Genomic DNA, 18,451 nt, shown 5'->3' on the forward strand with positions numbered 1-18,451 from the left:
TACATCAAATGTGATTCACAGAGATTAACAATGATTTGATATATATATATATATATATATATATATATATATATATATATATATATATATATATGAAAAAAATGAAAGGCAGATATATCTTAGGGAAATGTAGTTGTAAAGCATATATTATTCATAATATATGTATAAATTATGTTTAAATATTATTATTAAACAAACTAAATATCTTGACACACAGTCAAGAAAATAATAATAAAAGAAATTAATAAAATTTGAAATCTCAAATTTTATGCAATGGCTTGTTTTATTCAAATAAATCCTAAGAAAACCTCTTGATATTCATGATGCAAGCATTTTTGTCAAATCGTGTTTACTTTGAATATTATGTTTGAAAATAAATGGTTCGATATACTTTGTGTGCACAGTAATCAAATAAATGTCACTTAAAGACTTTTAAATCTTCATATATCACTATAAACATCAAAACGACACTTGAGTGGTTCTTAGATTGTCATATTGAGTAACAAAACAATTTATGTTTGCAAGTTTTAGTTCTAGTAATTCAGAACAGTATGTAAAACCACAAATAATGCCTTCTTAAAGTTAATATTTTGCCCCAAATCTCAGTTTATATAATATGCAAACACTACAGCTCAATATCCGGGTCTTTCTGGCTGCTTTGGGCTCAGTGCAGTAGACCTAAACATGCTATTGATCTCTGCAGACAGTAAGGCCTATCAGTGAAGGAAAAAAAGCATAAGAGTGGCTTTAAATCACACTTGCCAAACATACAGCAATTTCCTGTTCGGTATATTGGGTGACAGAGCGTTTTCTTGCCTGTAGTATCATGTTACCATCACTGTCATATCAACTGACTGACAACATTCAGTGAAAAGGCTAGATAATTTTCTCTTCTTGTGTGAAAAAGGAGGGTAATTTTCTGAATACAATTCTGAGTGGAGGTGATTCTGAGTCTTATGAGCTTTTTAACAGATCCCAAGTTATTGCTCTTAAAGCCCTATTGGGGCGTACTTCAATCACAGCTCAGCATCACTGTCACTGTAGCTATGGTACCACATCCAGATACCAAGGCCCATCCTCTGGAATTATTGGGCTCTTAAGGTAACTGGACTGTAAAAAAAAAAAATCTCATTGCATGGTTTAATCATCATTTCAACATTTTAAGGTTTGTACACTTTCTTTTGAAAAAAAAAAAAAGATCTGTTGCTAGAAGGGCTGCATCTTATTTCTAAATAAATTAGTTCTAAACTTGTGATGCATACTGATTTTTACTGATGCATACTGATGACATTTTTCTGTGAGAACAGCAAATATTCAAGCCTTAAAATATTTCATGATTTTATTCAACTGCAAAAAGAAATATCTGGTTATTATTACAAAATAAACCCAGACAGGGTGATCAGATTTTGTATCATCCTGAAGGGACATATTTTATGATAATGATCACCTCACTGTACATTATTTCTACATAGTCAATAAATAGAGAGTGAGTTGAAATGATTCTGTCATATGAGAATAAAGAGGATGCAGAGTGATACGACTATGAAACTAGCAGTTTAGGAGATTGATTGCTGGGTAAAAAGTCAAATATAAAGTTTAGAGGTTATTATACATAAATATTTGACAACAACATTGCGACTGACCAATCAGAATCAAGCATTCTGCAAATTATTAGCTGTGTAATATGGACTGAAAATTAGTAGAATATATATTTTTAACTTTTAAATAAGCACAAAAACAAAAAGAGTGGCAACTTTAATAACATATTTAACATTTTTATAATGATTTTTAAACCAGTATTCATAATTAAACGGATTCTACAGAACCTTTTTAGCTACAATATGGAAATATTTTCTAGGTACATAGGTGCATAAATATACTCCAAGCTATGTTTTTTTTGAAAATCAAAGCATTTTAATACAACAATAAAGCTTTTTGTCTGATTGATTGTTATCATGAGCAAGGGAGGCTGCATCTGAATGAAGACTGATTTATGCAATAGTGTTGTTTCCACCCACATGACAGTGCACAATCCCTGCAGCTCTTACCTCGTCGTTTAGGTTCTGCAGAATCTCTTTTCCGGTACTTCTCCTGATCTCCACCTTTCGTGGTTTGGAGACATCCTTCTGCCTCTCAATCACTCGACCTTTCCCTGAGGACAGCGAGTCAAAGTCCAGTGTCTTGTTCTCCGCCGAACCCTCCACCGGGCAGAACATGCCACAGAATTTCTGCCGTGGCTGGTTGGGGCTGGAGCTTCCCATGTTCTGGAAGAACGCAGGCACATCTCCGGCAGCAGACATTTCTCTCTGTGAATACTGTCAGATGGATGCAAAGGCACGTACACCTCCAGCTAGAGAGCTCTGTGGACACTAAATGTTAGCTTTCCAATTGGGAGGTGAGAAACAACATTACATGTGAGGCGAGGAGATTCCTATACTTGTCAGAGAAATCTTAAAGGAATACTAATGGAACGTAAACATAATGAACAACATATATAAGAATCCCCAAAGAACGGGATTTATCTTTATTTAAATGAAGTGAAATAATAAAAACAATCCATCAGCATTTCTTCAGGATTTTTGACTACAAGAGTCGCCAAAACTACACATTTTATTATCTACACCATTCAGCCCTGCATATTAATATGCAATTGATCGCAAAACCCTTTAGAAAAGATGCCTACTCATGTTGAACAATCTGTTGAACAATACAAAAACACGAAGAATGAATGCAAATAAATGTGGACCGTGCAAATTATGTTGTTATTAAACGCAACACATCAGGAATTGATAGTTTTATATCTACTGAAGCCATGACAAACATTCAGAGAAAATCCAGAGATGTTACCGTGAGACCGACGGAGGATGAGGTGACGCTCTGCTGGAGAGATGAGAGGAGAAACAGCGGAAGTGATGCGGGGTTTTGAGGGTTAAAGATGTAATGTGTCCATATCTGAGGGCTTTTTCCCCGGATGACTTGTCACTTAATGCCTATTGTGAGATACCTTTGTTAGCGTTCGCTCTGTGTGTTTGGTGAACACGCGGTGGATGTGGTAAACAAAGAGAAATGTCTGGTAGGTTTAGTTGTTAGAATGGATTTTTTGTGTGTGTGTGTGTATTATTTCTCTAATCTGTGGTTGCTCCGTTGATAGTTGAAGCGCCACGCCCATGCAGGTTAAAGTTAAGGGCGCTGTCCGTTCAGCACCACGCGCCGGAGCAGCGACGAACCACGGAGGTTATGATTCACTGTTTATGATGGAAGTTCACACAGGACGCGTTCTTATGCTCCGTCTGAGCTATTTTTATGTGTCAGATGGGCGTACAGTAGCCTATATGTACAGTACAGTGTATCGTTTAAAGAAGGGAATTTAACGATATAACGATTTTATTTTCTGGATTATTTTAGTAATTACGAGGGGAAAATATTCTGGGGAAAATGTCACTCTTATTGTAGCCAAATTATGAAACAATTTCAGATTCAAACGAAATAAATATACATACAAAAAAATAAATAAAAATAAAATCATAAAAGTAATTAGGCCGATATAAATATATATATTCACGACCATAATACAGTTCTTCAATTCGATTCGAACGAAATGATAAACAATAATAATAATAATATGTGGTTAAATTAGTCTAAGTGAGTCAGTAACTGCTCTGACTGATTCATGAGTTATATATATATATATATATATATATATATATATATATATATATATATAGATATAGATATATTTGCAATGGTAAAAAGAACCGTCTCATAGTCAATCGCTGGTCACGTTGTAGCTATATGTTTTGAATCACTGGAAAGATCTGACTCATAAGATTCATTATCTCGGGAGTCGGACTGCACTAAAGAACGGCTGCCTGACATCATTCGTTTTCAGAAAGAGAAGTCATAAGTCAAGCCAAATCACATAAGTCATTCGTTATGGACGATACATTAAAAAGAAGAACCATTAAAGAGATTCATTTAAAAAGAATCAAAACATATGGGCCATCGAGCTATTCTGAGAATATGGAGTAGGTTATGGAATTCGCTTTTAAGTAAAAGACGTTTTGCGTACTTTTTTTTTCATTTGGCATTGGTTGCTGCGTATGCTTATAAACAAATATTGGGCGGTGGAACATTTCGATGCAGAGTCACTCACTAGAGACTCACCATTCTGTTTGCTTCTCCAAAAAGCAGCCTCACAATAATAGCTCCAAAATCCCAGTTTCCATAACAACAACATGTGCCCTTACCCGCTCAAAAGAGTTCCTGCCTTAGCTACTGTCTCTGCAGGCTGTTGGACTGAGGGGGAGAAAGTGAGAAAGACAGTTTGTGCCACAAAAGGAACAAAAGATAAGCCCGTTTCATTCATTTCTCAGACTTGCATACATAAAACTGACGCTGCAAAGAGACATTTCCAAACCACTTCTCTGGTTAACCGAAGTCATTATGTGGCTCAGATAATGGTCTTGTTTTGGAGCACAACACACAGGCACACACAAGCATGCATACTTCAGTCATCATTGACTACGGAACCTCAGAACACCTGTTTCAGCCAATCACAAGACGGGGAATTCAATCACAGCTCCTCCCACTACAGCCTATGCGGTAGAATATAGAACTCACAACAACTCTAGTTTTATTACCTATAATTTGAAGGGCGTAATTATTTTGGGGGAAAAAGCTTAAATTTACATACAAAGTCGCTACATGTGACGATTCACGAATACTTTTGATTGGTGTATAGATGTGTGAATATGGCACACTTAGGCTAGATATAATAAGATCCAATTAATCATGTCAAAACAACATGCATTCAGATTCATGCCGATCCACTGTATTCTGATCTGATTTGCATCTGTGCTCAATGTGAAAACGCCCTGCAGGTTGCAGCATGCTGACTCATCAATCATGTGTCTTCTGCAATGCTATTTAAAAGCGTTGAGAAACCTGACAGAGGCAACCTGTGGGAAAAAAAGAAAAAAAGATGTGTAGTTGTAGGCAACTGTATCCATAAACAGACACCACAACGTTTTGGAGAACAGATGATGTCGTTTCTCACCCAATCGTGTCCAGTCAGAATCAAGCACACCCTTAAATTCCCATCTGCGCTACTAGAGGGCAGTCGAGTATCGCTTTAGACTGCGAACGCCATCCAAACTGGTTTATTTTTAATTGAATTAAAACCAGGTGAACTCACAAAGACAATTTAGGCGTTTTAAAAATTGGTTTTAGCCTCTCAGCTCTGGGTAAGTGCGCGGAGCGCCCCTCGAGGATATAGCACAAATTAATTTGTGCAGCAAAATCAATGGATGAAATTAATTCAGTAGTAATAGCTTTTCTGCACGTTGCTGTAAAACCAATAAAAAGACATTTCAGCAAGATTTCATTGAAGCATTTCAGCCACAGATATATATATATAATTGGCCTTGATAAATGGCACTGTGGTGCTCATTCAACTCATTGATATTTACCATAAGGAGCTTAAGCAAGAGACTGTGAAAAATTGAAAGGATCTCAGAAACAATGACAGAGCACAAATATGACAGGCATTTCGTATTCACAGTTAGGATGAGGGCATGAATTTGTACAAGAAACATGAGTCAGATGTAAGGTGGGCCGGAGAGTTGCCAGAATGGTCCGAATTCATGTTTAAGAGGAGCCTGGGCTGGTTAACCCTCACATGGCAATGAGAAATTAAGCCACACTAATGGCAGGAATGTAGTGAGATCATAATAACTGGAGCTGTGTGTATTATGACAAATTGTTGATGAAAGGACGTCAGATAGACATCACTCTATGTGTCTCTGGTGCAGTCTGGATCCAAAGTAATCATCTCACATTAGTTTCAACAACAGGCTCGGTGTGTGTACTGTATAGAGCCAGAGAAGATCTGACCCCAGGTCGAATTCCCAGGCGTTCCCAGCTCTGGAGATCTAATATAAGCTAATTCTGTGTTCGGAGGGGTTGCTGGTATTACTGGATGGTTACACTGGTAAAAAACAAGGTAACACTTTACTTAAAGCCTTCATGTATAATGCATTATAAAGGGTTATTAAATGGTATAATGCATTATAATTATTCATAATGTGCTTTGTAATACATTATATCTTGTAATTATAACAAAATTTAAAAAGCTTAGTGTAACAATGAATTGACAAGTGTAATGTGGTTACAATTATTATAATGCATTATAAGGTGTATTACAAAGCATTAATTAATTTAAGGCAATTAAAGCATTAAAACTAATTTTATAATGCATTATAAGTAAAGGCTTTAAGTAAAGTGCCCCCCCCCCCCCCCCCCCCCCCCCCCAAAAATAAAAAAAATAAAAAAATAAAATTGTATTCCACACTAAGCAACAGTCATAGTGATGCTTGACTTAGAACAATAAAAGTGTATTTTTATTAAAATAATAAATAAAATTGACAAAAAAAAAAAAATAGCATGAAACTGCTAATGCTGCACAACAGATGGTTTTTTTCTTTTCTTTTTTAGGTAAAATTAACAAAATTCCACGAATAAACAGGATTAAAGTTCACGGTTGTTGAATATATTTTGATCAGATATATTTGATAAATATTGAGGAGATTGGAAAAGTCCACAAACAGAGAAAAGAATGCCTGGTGGCAATGGGACACAAACAAAAAAAAATGCAGATTGTTCTTTAAATTTTTAATTTTAAAACTTTGTAATTGTCCAACAGGGGAGGAAAAAAAGGTCTGTCAAATCAGTAAACTTACAATTCATTTTATCATCGCATTGCAGTCCAGTCTGAAGAAAGTATCTCCACAAAAGAGGTTTCGTTCCAAACACAATTTGAACGCCAATACAAATAAAAGAACTAAAACATTTAACTATCATGTACCTTCTCTTCTAGTTTGCCTTGATTGTTCAAAACTTCAAAAATCTAAAGCATACGAGAAACCTTCCAAAATACATGTACACCAAGAAGATGGTGCAAAACAACAAAAAGAACAAACCTGTGGCACAAAACACACATGATGACAGGAAATGATGATAGGACACCGTATCAAACATGTTGAAGGAAAAGAGGCACCAAGTTCATAAGAGTTGAGCTCTCAGTTGGTTTTGGCAGCTGTGTTCGAGGAGAAGTAGATCCTCAGATAGACCAAAGGAGACACACATCCAAAAACACTTAAAAAGAGACAAAAACACAGCTAGACATGAGGATAATTCACCCTAAATTAAACCCTGTTCCCAAAGACGGATGTTCATGTCCAGGATAACACAGTCACCTGTGGTGCTGGAGTGTTAGTGTTCACTAAATGTGTGTGTGACTGTGACTGTGTAAGTGTGCTTGAGTAGTAGCTCGCACAATAATTCAAATTCTGCCATCATTATTCAACCTTATGGACATATTTTAAAGAAACCCAAGCAGCTCTTTTCCAGTTTATCTCTATTAGCTTCCATTGTATGGAAAAGAGCAGCATGGACATTGTTCAAAGCTTCTTCTTTTGAGTCCCACAGATAAAAGAAAATCATATAAGTTTGAAACAACATGAAGTTGAGTAAATAATGACAATGTCATTTTTCAATGAGCTATTCCTATAAATTAAAGACAGCTTTGTTAGTCCTCAAGCTAACAGCATGGAAATACTTTAAATCAGAACGAGACTGAGAAGTATGAGAGTGTACAAGAAAATTCCAGAAAGTCTGACACAGCTAAGATAGCATGGCAAAACACTGAAGCCGTTGTCCTTGTTAGCAAGATCCTCTCAGCTCTGAATGCTAATGGTAAATTGTGCGGCGGTATTGCAAAGTAGGCTATGTTGTAGAAGCCTAGTAAGAAACCACTGGGTCCTGATATGTATATGAAGGAAACTAACAAAACGACACAACAGAGAGACAGATAAAACAATAACTTTTTTTTCATACAGGGATCCGTCAGCCCCATCAGACTGGTTTTTATCCATGTTCATGAGATGATTTTTTTTTTTTAAATATTCAATGTAACAGGTGTTCTCTCTGTCGGGATTGTGTAAAAGGTTATGCAAAACTTGGTATAAAATTGCACGTGATACAGTCATAAACGTATATAATGTCTGAGTTATTAAATTTTCCATCCTCACCAAATGAGTTTGGGGTCTTTCGGAGAGCCCTATGCTTCCCAAAACACTTCCAAGTCCATCATCCCGGCGTTCCACCCTTGAAGTCAATAAAATAACTAAATTGGTAGCGTTTATAGTAATAAATAAAATCTTAGCTAGCGTTCAGGCATGCTCGTATAACTTCAGTAAGTCATATATTTTGGTTGACTCCATTTTGAGGGTGAAAACTGTGCTTGGACCAAAACGGGATGTTTTTTGCCTCCTAACTGAATTGAGCAAGTGTGGAGCTAGCATGTGTGCATTTGGTTTCATACAATGCTCCAAATACTTACAAAATGAAATAGTACTACTAAGGGTGTGTTAGAACATTCACAACTGGAAAAGGGATACAGAAAATGGTAAACGAGAAAGAAAAAGGCCTAAAATGAGGAGAAGTTTATCACTTATGCTTCTCAAAATGGAAAGGCTAATTGAAGGAATTACTAAAAAAGGAAGAAATGTTACTGAAAAGACTAAAACCGGTAGAAAGGGGCAGCAGGGGGCTTCTTCGTACAAACTGCATCCTTCTCCCGAATCCTCCTGGGCTATGCCTGAGGCACTTGATCAGATCTGTGTTCAAATGGAGCTTGCAGGGGGAATAGTCAGTCTTTTCCCAATATAGACCCTGTTTTAGAGATACAAGACAAAAGAAAGAGAAATTAAAAAGTCAGACACTTCACTGTTAAAGGAGTAGTTCCCAAAATATACAAATTTACAAAAAATACAAAAATACTAATTTAGTCATCATTTACTCACCTTCACATCATTTTAAAAATGTATATGTTTCTTTCTTATGTTGAACACAAAAGAAGATACTTTTTGAAGAAACAAACAGTTGTTGGTCCCCATTGACTTCCATAAAGCCCGTTTCCACTGCAGGAACTTCCCCAGGAACTAGGAACTTTGGGCCGGCCCAGTACTCGCCCTGTGTCCCAATGTGCATACTATCCACCCTATCTGCCCTAAATAGTATTGAAAATTACTACTATCACATAGAATTTAGGAAGGATAGTGTGCACATTGGGACGCAGGCTCTGTGTTTCCACTGCAGGAACCATAATCTAAATAAAGTTCCGGGTAAAAATTTGCCCCTCAGAAAGTCCCTTCTCGCGAGGTAGTACTTTTTCAAAGGTCATGAACTTTCGGGGGCGGGACTTGGGTGCTGAACATGCTCATCGGTTGATTTCACGCAGCATTGTATTTCAACCACCATTTATTTGCTGATTTCGGAGTGAGATCCACGCGATTAGCGGGCGCTCAGTGCTCATGTCTCCCACCGAGAGGAGCTTAACCTCGGCTAGTCCTTCTGATATTTGCCGCTGGCTCTGATGTCTCTGTGGTTGTTGAACATGAGATATTATTTGTTTTGGGTAAATCTAACATGTAATCTTGGGTCTTTATTATATATCTATTAATATGTTAAAAATGAAAATAAATAGAGGCAATGCTGTTTGATATAACATTTTGTTTCACTGTAATATATGTACATTCCCTGAACTACATTTCTGCGACTAAAAATGTTTAAATGAAAACTAAAAAAAGGCAGTGGTGTTTGATATCATATTTTGGAGGATAAGCGGCTATAGTAATTCCTACCCTACTGTGGAAGTGAATAGGGACCGATAGGGTTTTGTTTCTTCAGAATATCTTCTTTTGTGTTGAACATAGGACAAAAACTCATACAGGTTTAAAACGACATGAGGGTGAGTAAATGATGACTAAATTTGAACTGTGAACTGTCCCTTTAAGATACATACTAATCAGAGGTGTGTGATTTGTCTTGGTGGTGTAATATGAACACTTAAGGTGCAATCACCAATTTACTGTTGTTCAGAAAAGATTTTGAAAATCACAATCTGGGATTAGGGTTAGGGAGCAAAAGATTTCCAAGAGCAGATTTTACAACAGTTTTGAGTCATGCAAAAATCACTGCGTTAAACCAAAATAAAGATTCTTGGTTTGAAAGTGATGTCGGTCCCACTTTATATTAGGTGGCCTTAACTACTATGTACTTACATTGAAATTAATAATTTGATACAATGCACGTATTGTGTACATACATGTTTTTACATTGTACTTATATATGTATCTGAAATGAATATATGTAATTAAATTCTGTAATTACATTTATAATTACACTGTTGACCCACGCCTCACACTTTAACCCAACCTTAAACCTACCCATACCACCAAACCTGTCACTAACCTTAAACACATCCCACGTGAATAGCAGCAAAAGTGTTTTGAAATACAATATGACCACAATACGTACATTGTACTTATTTTTTTATGCAAGTACATAGTAGTTAAGGCCACCTAATATAAAGTGTGACCGTGATTTCTGTTTTAGCAGTGCTTCATATATCACTAAACTACAGGCAATAACTAATAGACCCATTTTACCTGCATAATTACACAAATGTGACCATTCCTTTAGTGTGCAAACAGGTGGCCACTGTTTGATGATTATCCCAAACAAAAAAACAAAACATAAAAGCTTTCCAGAACCTTAAAGCTTCAAATCTAGTTTTGAGCAACTTCCTTTGTGCAACTTTACTTTGTGCGTATATTTTTATATTTAGTTATACTTAGAAAGTTTCTGTTTAATTAATCCAGTCAATCTATTTATCCCATTTTCTATGGAGACTGGAACTTGAGAGCATCCAAATGGAAGTTAGAATCCATCATGGCGGTGCTCATCAGGTATTCAGGAGTCTATAATGAATTATAATTAATAATTTTACAAGTTATTTTAATTTTGCATTCTGTATTTCAGTCATTTGTTGATGTAGGCATGATGTAGGGAACAACAAGTTATTTACTTAACTGTCACGGTTTGCTTTGTGTAGTCCCAAAATATAGCACTTTAAGGCAGCGTAAACTACATATGTGTGAAGTGTGGTTGTGCTTTAAGGAGTATCTACCCGAGACCCAGGACCAGGATGTGGGACAGAAGCAGCGAGGGGATAAACACTTTGAGGAACTCAGCAGAGAAGATGCCTCCTTTCTTCATGGCTCCTGTCTTCCTCATGCTGAGAGTGACTGAACGGCGCGGGTGCCGGAAATGAAACTCCCTGTCAGAAAGATAAATCTACCCGTCATCACAACAGAATCATACCGCCTGCAAACTTTATTTCGAGCCAGAAAAAAAAAACTCAAAACACTATAGGTGTGCCACAAAACCTAGTGAGCTCCCTATCTAAATCACTTGTTATGGCATCAAATCCATAATTCTGGCGCAAGTATTGTTTTCAATTCTAAAATGCCTCATTCTGATCTAAATTTGGCAACATTGCAGAATGATGTCGGCGCTGATAGCCTTGTAGTGCAGGGTTATTATAGTTAACTAAAACTAAAAGCATTAAAAAAAAATCCGAGTTAGAACAAAATAAAAATGAATTCAAAAATGGTCAAGAAAACATTTCTCATTTTCATTTAGTTTAATTGGATGTACTAAATCGTGAAATAAAAACTATATATCAAAAATACAAAAACATTCAAATGACAATAGACATAAAAGATTGAATATTAACACAAACTACAATAGCAGTTAACAGTATGTGCTTACTTAGGCGGAACATTCTCTGGTCTACTTGACCAGTCTGCAACCCGGTCTGAATCCTTCATTAAGATGTCATCATCTCTCATCTTCTCCATGACTTCCTCCTGAGTGGACACAGACACATCCAAACACAAGCACAGACAGGTAATGAAGATAAGCCAGAGTACGTTCCAGAAATTAGATGATCCACCATGTTCTCAAGAGGAAGTACCTGACTGTCCCTCCTCATGTCCACATCGAAAATGATCTGGCCTTCATCCTGAGGACTGTGAGGTCGAGGAGGGCTGTGGGAGACAGCAGTTTGAAGTAAGCTAAGAATGGTCATTAAAACGACTTTTCTATGACTTCAGAAGATAATTTTATGATCCTTTGTTGCCATTTTTGTCCCAGCAGCTATCACTGTATGGAAAAGAGCAGCTTGGGCATTCTTCTAATCATCTCCTTTTGTGTTTCATAGCACAAATAAAGTCATACAGGTTTGGAACTACATAATTTTCATTTCTGTGTGAACAGTGTTTGAGAGAACATTAGTCTGTGTACATATGAGAGAGGAACACTGTATTCCTACAGTAAACATCCAGAATGATATGACTCACTGAGTTTGAGGGAGATAAGGGTTACTATGGCAGTATCCTATCAGCATGAGGTCAGTGTGACCACATGTAATTACGCATGGATGTTTACAGCACACCTCTCTATCTATGAGGTCGTTAAACTCAAGCTGTGAACTCAGGTGACATTTGCAGATGATATATATATAAACGTGGACTACATAAACAACATCTTAAAGGAATAGTTCACCCAAAGATGAAAATAGTGTCTTGTATCGTTCCATGTTGTATGTTTTATCAATTCCACTCAGTTCTCATTCATGGTTGGCTTGTGTTAGGTTTGATTATTAGGGTGAGTAGGCCTAAATAATGACAGAATTTTCATTTTGTGCCATAAACGAGATATAAATATGGTGTCTACCTGTCGCATGAGGAGTTACTGCGGCTGGATTCGTGCTGGGCATCTAGCAGGATTTTTTCCATGTCTCCATTGTGGATGGAAGATGATGAGGGAACGTGCTCCAACCCCCCCACCATCCCATCATCCTCCTCTACTACCTGGGCTAAAGGGGGCGGCACTGAGGCAGCGGACGAAGAGAGAGATATGGCGTTTCTGTTCATCTCGAGCTCTACCCATGACCCTAAAAAAAGATATCAAATAACAATCACAACAATAATAAAGCTTCTAAAATAAGATTTAAAAACAAAATAATTTTTAATAAAATGTTTTAGCTATGCAAAACATGTATGGACTAAATCATGCAGAACCTAATATTTTGGTTCATATTTCACCCCAAAATCAAAAGACGGAATTACAGATAAAACCATTAAGATTTTTTTTTTTCACTGTGATGTTGTGGAAAAAGCACTATTTTTTTATTATTGTAATGCATAAAAGTAACAATATATTATTTACAGTGTATAGTATTTATTGTATGGCGCTCATTGCAAAAGACAACGGATAAACAAAACAAATTGTTTATAATTTATAAAAACAAAAAAATTATAATAAAATAAAATCTTAACAGTCATAAAAATAAACTTAATTTTCTTGACAAAAATATCTTATTTTTAGGTGAAATGTGACCTGGAAAAGTGATATGGCATCTAATGTATCCACCATTCAGTAAGCCTCTGAGACAAACCAAGGCAGACGGTGGGATTTCCCTGTAAATCGTTGGTGGTCTGGCTTAACTACTATTTACTGTGTGGTGAAAGGGCATTAAATGCCTCCCTCTCAGACTCAAAACAAGCTCACTGATATATGAGTCACACCTGACCCGACCGCCGCATGCTCTACGTGAGTCTGAGCAGGGACGCACTCCTGAATGCATGGCCTGATCAGCACAAACACACAGCCTCTCATCCATGAGTCAAGGATGAGCACTAAGCTTCCCGTGTTCCCCTTTCACCCACACCTGTCGTGCTGTCTCATTAGAAACGTCTGTGTTATTGCACAGTCAATCTTCTGTTTACCCCTGGTTCAACACACCGCTCTGGTTCCCCAGCGCATGCTACTGACCAACCAGGATGAGCTAAGTATAAACCGAATGCCTCGCAGGCCACTTCCAGGAAAAACAAAAAGAGGAAAACAAAGAAGGTGCACATGACTTCCTTGGGTTGAGCAAACATGGATCATGTGACAACGGCCTGCTTGGACTCTGCTCAGATACATCTTCTGATATGTATGGATGAGCATGCACGTCTCCGTCCCATCCTGAGGGGGAAACGTGTGAATTCGGCTGCGCTAGAGACGACTGACCTTTGTCTTGATCCACTGACACAAACAGTGTTGCTGTGAATCTTACAAAAACAGGTCATATTTAAGCTAAGCAAAGATAAGATAAGCAAAGATAAAATAAAATAAAATAAATATTTTAAAAAGAACAAAAATGAAGTCTGGGAATGTTGCTATTTTTGAGTATTTCTTATATTTTATTTTTATTTTACTTTTATTATTTATACTTATTACATATTCACTATAATATTGTATTAATACAGAAAAAAAATCAAGTTTGGGATCAGTAAGATTTTTTTTGTTTTTAAAGAAGCCTCTTATGTTTTTATGCAATTTATTCCTGTGACAGAATATCCGATTATTATTAAATTAAATATTATAAAAGTTGTAAATGGGTGTTCTACTTAATAACTTTGTAACTTTCGTGTATATTATATATATATATATATATATATATATATATATATATATATATATATATATATATATATATATACACACACATGTTGGTTTTTGTGGTTTATGGGGACTCTCCATAGGCGTAATGGTTTTTATACTGAACAAACTGTGTGTGCTATTGCCCTACACCAACCCTACACCTAAACTTAGCCCTCACAGGAGACTTTGTGCATTTTTAGATTTTCAAAAAAACACCATTTAGTATGTTTTTTTAAGCCTTTTGAATTACGGGGACATAGGCAGTGTCCTCATGAACCACCTTCATATTGTAATACCTCTGTCATACCCATGTCATTATACAAATTTGTGTCCTCATAAACCACATAAACATGCACACACACACACAAACACACACATTATATAAGACAAGTAATTGTAGCCAATTGACATTATATTTAAAAGCCATAATTTATGTTTAAACTGCTAGTTACCAAACTATATTTGTTTATTCAGAGCAAATACAGAACATTATCAACTTTTAATTAAAACAAGTTCGCCACTAAAAGTTTACATGTTCGTTCTGTTCGTCCCTTTTGATTTTATGGAAGAAATATGACCCGGTCAGAACGGATATGTTCTTGACAGGTTTTGAGAGATTCATCCTAGATCTTTGGCTGAGGCCAAAGTCTCTTCTCACGTCATCCAGCTAGCACTCATCATGTCTAGTACACAGCCAGATGCATCCAAATTGTCAAACAAACACTGTAAGCTGAGCCCACATTTGCCCATCTGTTACACTAAAAGAACCTGGCCAACATTAAGATGTCATTTCACTTTCCCGAGACAATCTTTCAAATTCACGAGTTAGCGCTAGCGCATGAGAAAGCTGTGGTCATCAAATCACTGCATTAAGATCTAGCCAAGGAAATCAGCCTCATCTGTGGGCAACCAAAAGCTTTGTGAGATAATGTGGTGTGGCTCTGGTGCTGATGATACAGTTTCAAAATCTAGTGAATGACAAAAACACAACGGCCACAGAATTCATTGAGGAAATCAAATTGCTTATATATATATATATATATTTATTATGTTTCAGTTTTTAGGTTTAGTCTATTTTAGTATTTCATCTAAATGAAAATGAGAAATAACTGAAATTTTATTTTAGTTAATGTTTATTTCAAGTAAAGAAAATGTTTTATTGCTTTAGTTGATAACCCTGTAAAAAATAATACTTTACAGACACTTGTAAAAATGTATGAATTTTATAAATAATTTGTACAGACCTATATAATTTTATATACATAATTGTATTCCTTTCTAATGTCCTTGAGCATTAAAAAGCATATTTTTGCCTTTCATTAGCATTTTCCATGCTCTTTTCCTTTTAGAATTAAACTTGAAGGCGAAATGATAATTAATTTAACTTATTTTGCTGTTAACCCTTTGGGACGTCCGTGCAAGCACCCTCTTCATCAGATAGGCAAACCAATTTTTCTGCATGAACCAACAGATCTCCATGCATTTTACACTACCCTTCCTCATGACACAGTTACCTACTTTACACGAACCAAACTGATGCTACTTCACGACCTCAAAATATCATGACTCACGCCCTAAACTCACACTCCCAATTTTCTTTCTTGGCTTTCTCTCTGACACTTTCCACACGTAGACATAGTCCGGACCACATTCGCTGCTGCTGCTAAAATAGAATTACGAATACTACTATGGTGAAATCGCAGCTTATGAATATTAACTATGTTCTAATGACACCGCTTTTACTTCCCTGCACACTTTGGTCACGTAGCCTAATTTAAATTCATTACGCGAGTCTTTGCCATTAGGTAATTGCCCAGCTTACTAACGTTCTGCCTTTCAGCCAATCAGTAAGGCTTACTGGCTCACTGCTAATTAATATTCATGACTCAATCCTTTTCCATAGTATAATTTATTAACTGGCGCCCTGAACTAGAGTCACAGCGCGCACGTAGCTCACACGGCATTACATTTCTTCTTCTTCTTAGCGTTTGCATTGCGTGCCCAGCCACAGAACAGCATTACATTAATATTGGCTGTTTACAGTGAATGGCAGTTTAAGTATACTACCCAAAATCAGTGGTCTTAATATTTAGATTTGGCATTTCAGAAAGCATACCAGGAATTTCAACAAGATTTATTAGTCTCCCGTAACTTCAGCGCATATTTAGGAATTCCCACTATTTGTAACCAAAATAATGTATATGTAATGATGAATTAACTCATATGGATTTTAAATAGCTGGCTGACAAATAATGTTTTTTTAGCAAATCCACACATACTGTATGATAATGAGCTATTTGTTTTTTATGGTCTGGCTCTATATTAATGGGTACTTTTTCGCATTCTAGTTATTTTTTAAATGCATTTCATACCGTTTTCGTCTACTACACAAGTTAAATATTAGTTAACACGTTAAATAAGTGTCACTTTCTAGACCAGTTTGTTTCCAACCTCGCAGATCACACAAAGACCTCATTCGCTGCCACATGCCATTCCTTACATGTCAAATATGAACAAAACATTTTTTTTTTTTTTCTGAGCCTCTTCTTATAAACACACCGGAGATACACGGGTATGTGTTACATATTTATTACACGAATAAAAATGGGGGTTCAAGCATCCACAATCTCCATTATCGAGTTGCTCTAGTTCTCGCCTTGTTGACATCGGCTTAGGCCAGCCTACTGAAAACGTATAGTTACACTATTGGTTTAGGTTCGGGTCAATCACTTTTTAAGACCCGCCTCAACACACAACCTCAACGGCCATTGGACAGAACGCTTGTCAATAAACATGACGCGGTAGTATTACAGCAAACCCCGCCCTCCTTATGGCACACAAATGTTGACTGGAACTAAAAAAAAAAAAGAGCATTTTACATGAAGTAAAAGAATTAAAAGTATAAAAAAACACCAATTCAGACCAGTCAAAGGCTTATCTAACAGATTTTATAGATGTCAGTGCAATATAACGAGGTGCTCCGGCTGTACATACCGTTTAACCCAGGCTCCCCATTGTTGTCTGCTGGAGCAACAGCGTCGGACATCGTGGCTCTGTGTAGGGCGGCTTGCATAAGACTGTTATCACTGCACGAACACACTCTGCGCGCGAGCACACACGCACGCACATTTTGGACCTGCGCGCTCACGCTTGACGGAGCCTGATCATGGGTCGGACTTTTAGTGGAGGGAGTGCTTTTAAGTTCGTTAATAACTGCTTTCAGTGGCTGACCTCAAAATGACGCAAATGGATTCATATCTGATAACAAAGACACTACGTGATGGACACATGGGACTGCTTATTAATAAAAAAACGCACTTGAATTATGAACGCAGTCTCTGTCAATAAACTAAAACGCCTTATGGCAAGCCCATTTAACATTTTTTTTTTTTAACAAACTAGCATCTGCTTTTGCGGATACTTTTTAATTACTTGCAACTCACCCAATAATGGCCGCTATCATTTTCAATTGCATTAGTAACTTTTCACTTGAAGTAGGTTTTCCTTTGGTCACTAGTACTTTTCCATTATTCACTATGCCAATTGTGATCCCACCCCCTCCCTGTTACTGGTAACAAATTGCAAACTTTAGACATTTATTTTTATGTGCATCTATGGTTCATTTAACAATTGTTCACTTTTACGTAGTATGCACTGCAATTGTTGCTAATAACTATTTATGGGCTACTAGTCTAGTACTTATCCTAGTTACTATTAACTATTTAAATAGACATCTCACTATTTCCAGTTTTCCAACCCATAGACACTGGTTATATTCCAGTAGTTACTACTAGTACTACAAACTAATTACTAGTAAAGTTCTCCCATAATTTGACAATATGCGTTTATTGAAAAAAACGTAACATATACACCTAGTTCTTAGCACTAACTTGGTTGCTGATTGGATGAAGGTAGAAAGCTATACACGGATTATGTTCATAATTAGATCGATAATATGCATTTACAAAATAGATAAAGTTACTGTTATTACGATTTTCATTTGAACAGTAAAGTTGTCATTTTAACCATTCATTGTAAAAGAAATGTCTAATGATAC

At 36.5% G+C, this 18,451-nt stretch overlaps 1 protein-coding gene across 1 annotated transcript; it reads right to left on the reverse strand.

The window, feature by feature from the left end:
• Positions 1-6,369: 6,369 nt before the first annotated feature.
• LOC306866090 (BCL2/adenovirus E1B 19 kDa protein-interacting protein 3-like) lies at positions 6,370-17,714 on the reverse strand. Its single transcript, XM_079411098.1, has 6 exons — positions 17,389-17,714; positions 12,640-12,859; positions 11,879-11,951; positions 11,674-11,771; positions 11,030-11,179; positions 6,370-8,730 (listed from the first exon to the last, which is right to left on the reverse strand). Exons 1-6 carry the CDS (start codon positions 17,465-17,467, stop codon positions 8,682-8,684), a joined length of 669 nt encoding a protein of 222 aa, XP_079267224.1. The 5' UTR covers positions 17,468-17,714; the 3' UTR covers positions 6,370-8,681.
• Between the last annotated feature and the right edge of the window lie 737 nt (positions 17,715-18,451).

This window comes from Barbus barbus (assembly GCF_936440315.1).
Source record: "Barbus barbus genome assembly, chromosome: 47".
NCBI classification, from domain to species: Eukaryota; Metazoa; Chordata; class Actinopteri; order Cypriniformes; family Cyprinidae; genus Barbus; species Barbus barbus.

Bases quoted from the DNA above. Each gene is read 5' to 3' on its own strand.
- LOC306866090 (XM_079411098.1), bottom strand. From the start codon at position 17,467: ATGCAAGCCGCCCTACACAGAGCCACGATGTCCGACGCTGTTGCTCCA. The intron at 12,860-17,388 runs GTATGTACAGCC...ATCTTTTTTTAG, and splicing joins TGGGGAGCCTGGGTTAAACG to GGTCATGGGTAGAGCTCGAG. The intron at 11,952-12,639 runs GTAGACACCATA...TGTCTCCCACAG, and splicing joins AGTAACTCCTCATGCGACAG to CCCTCCTCGACCTCACAGTC.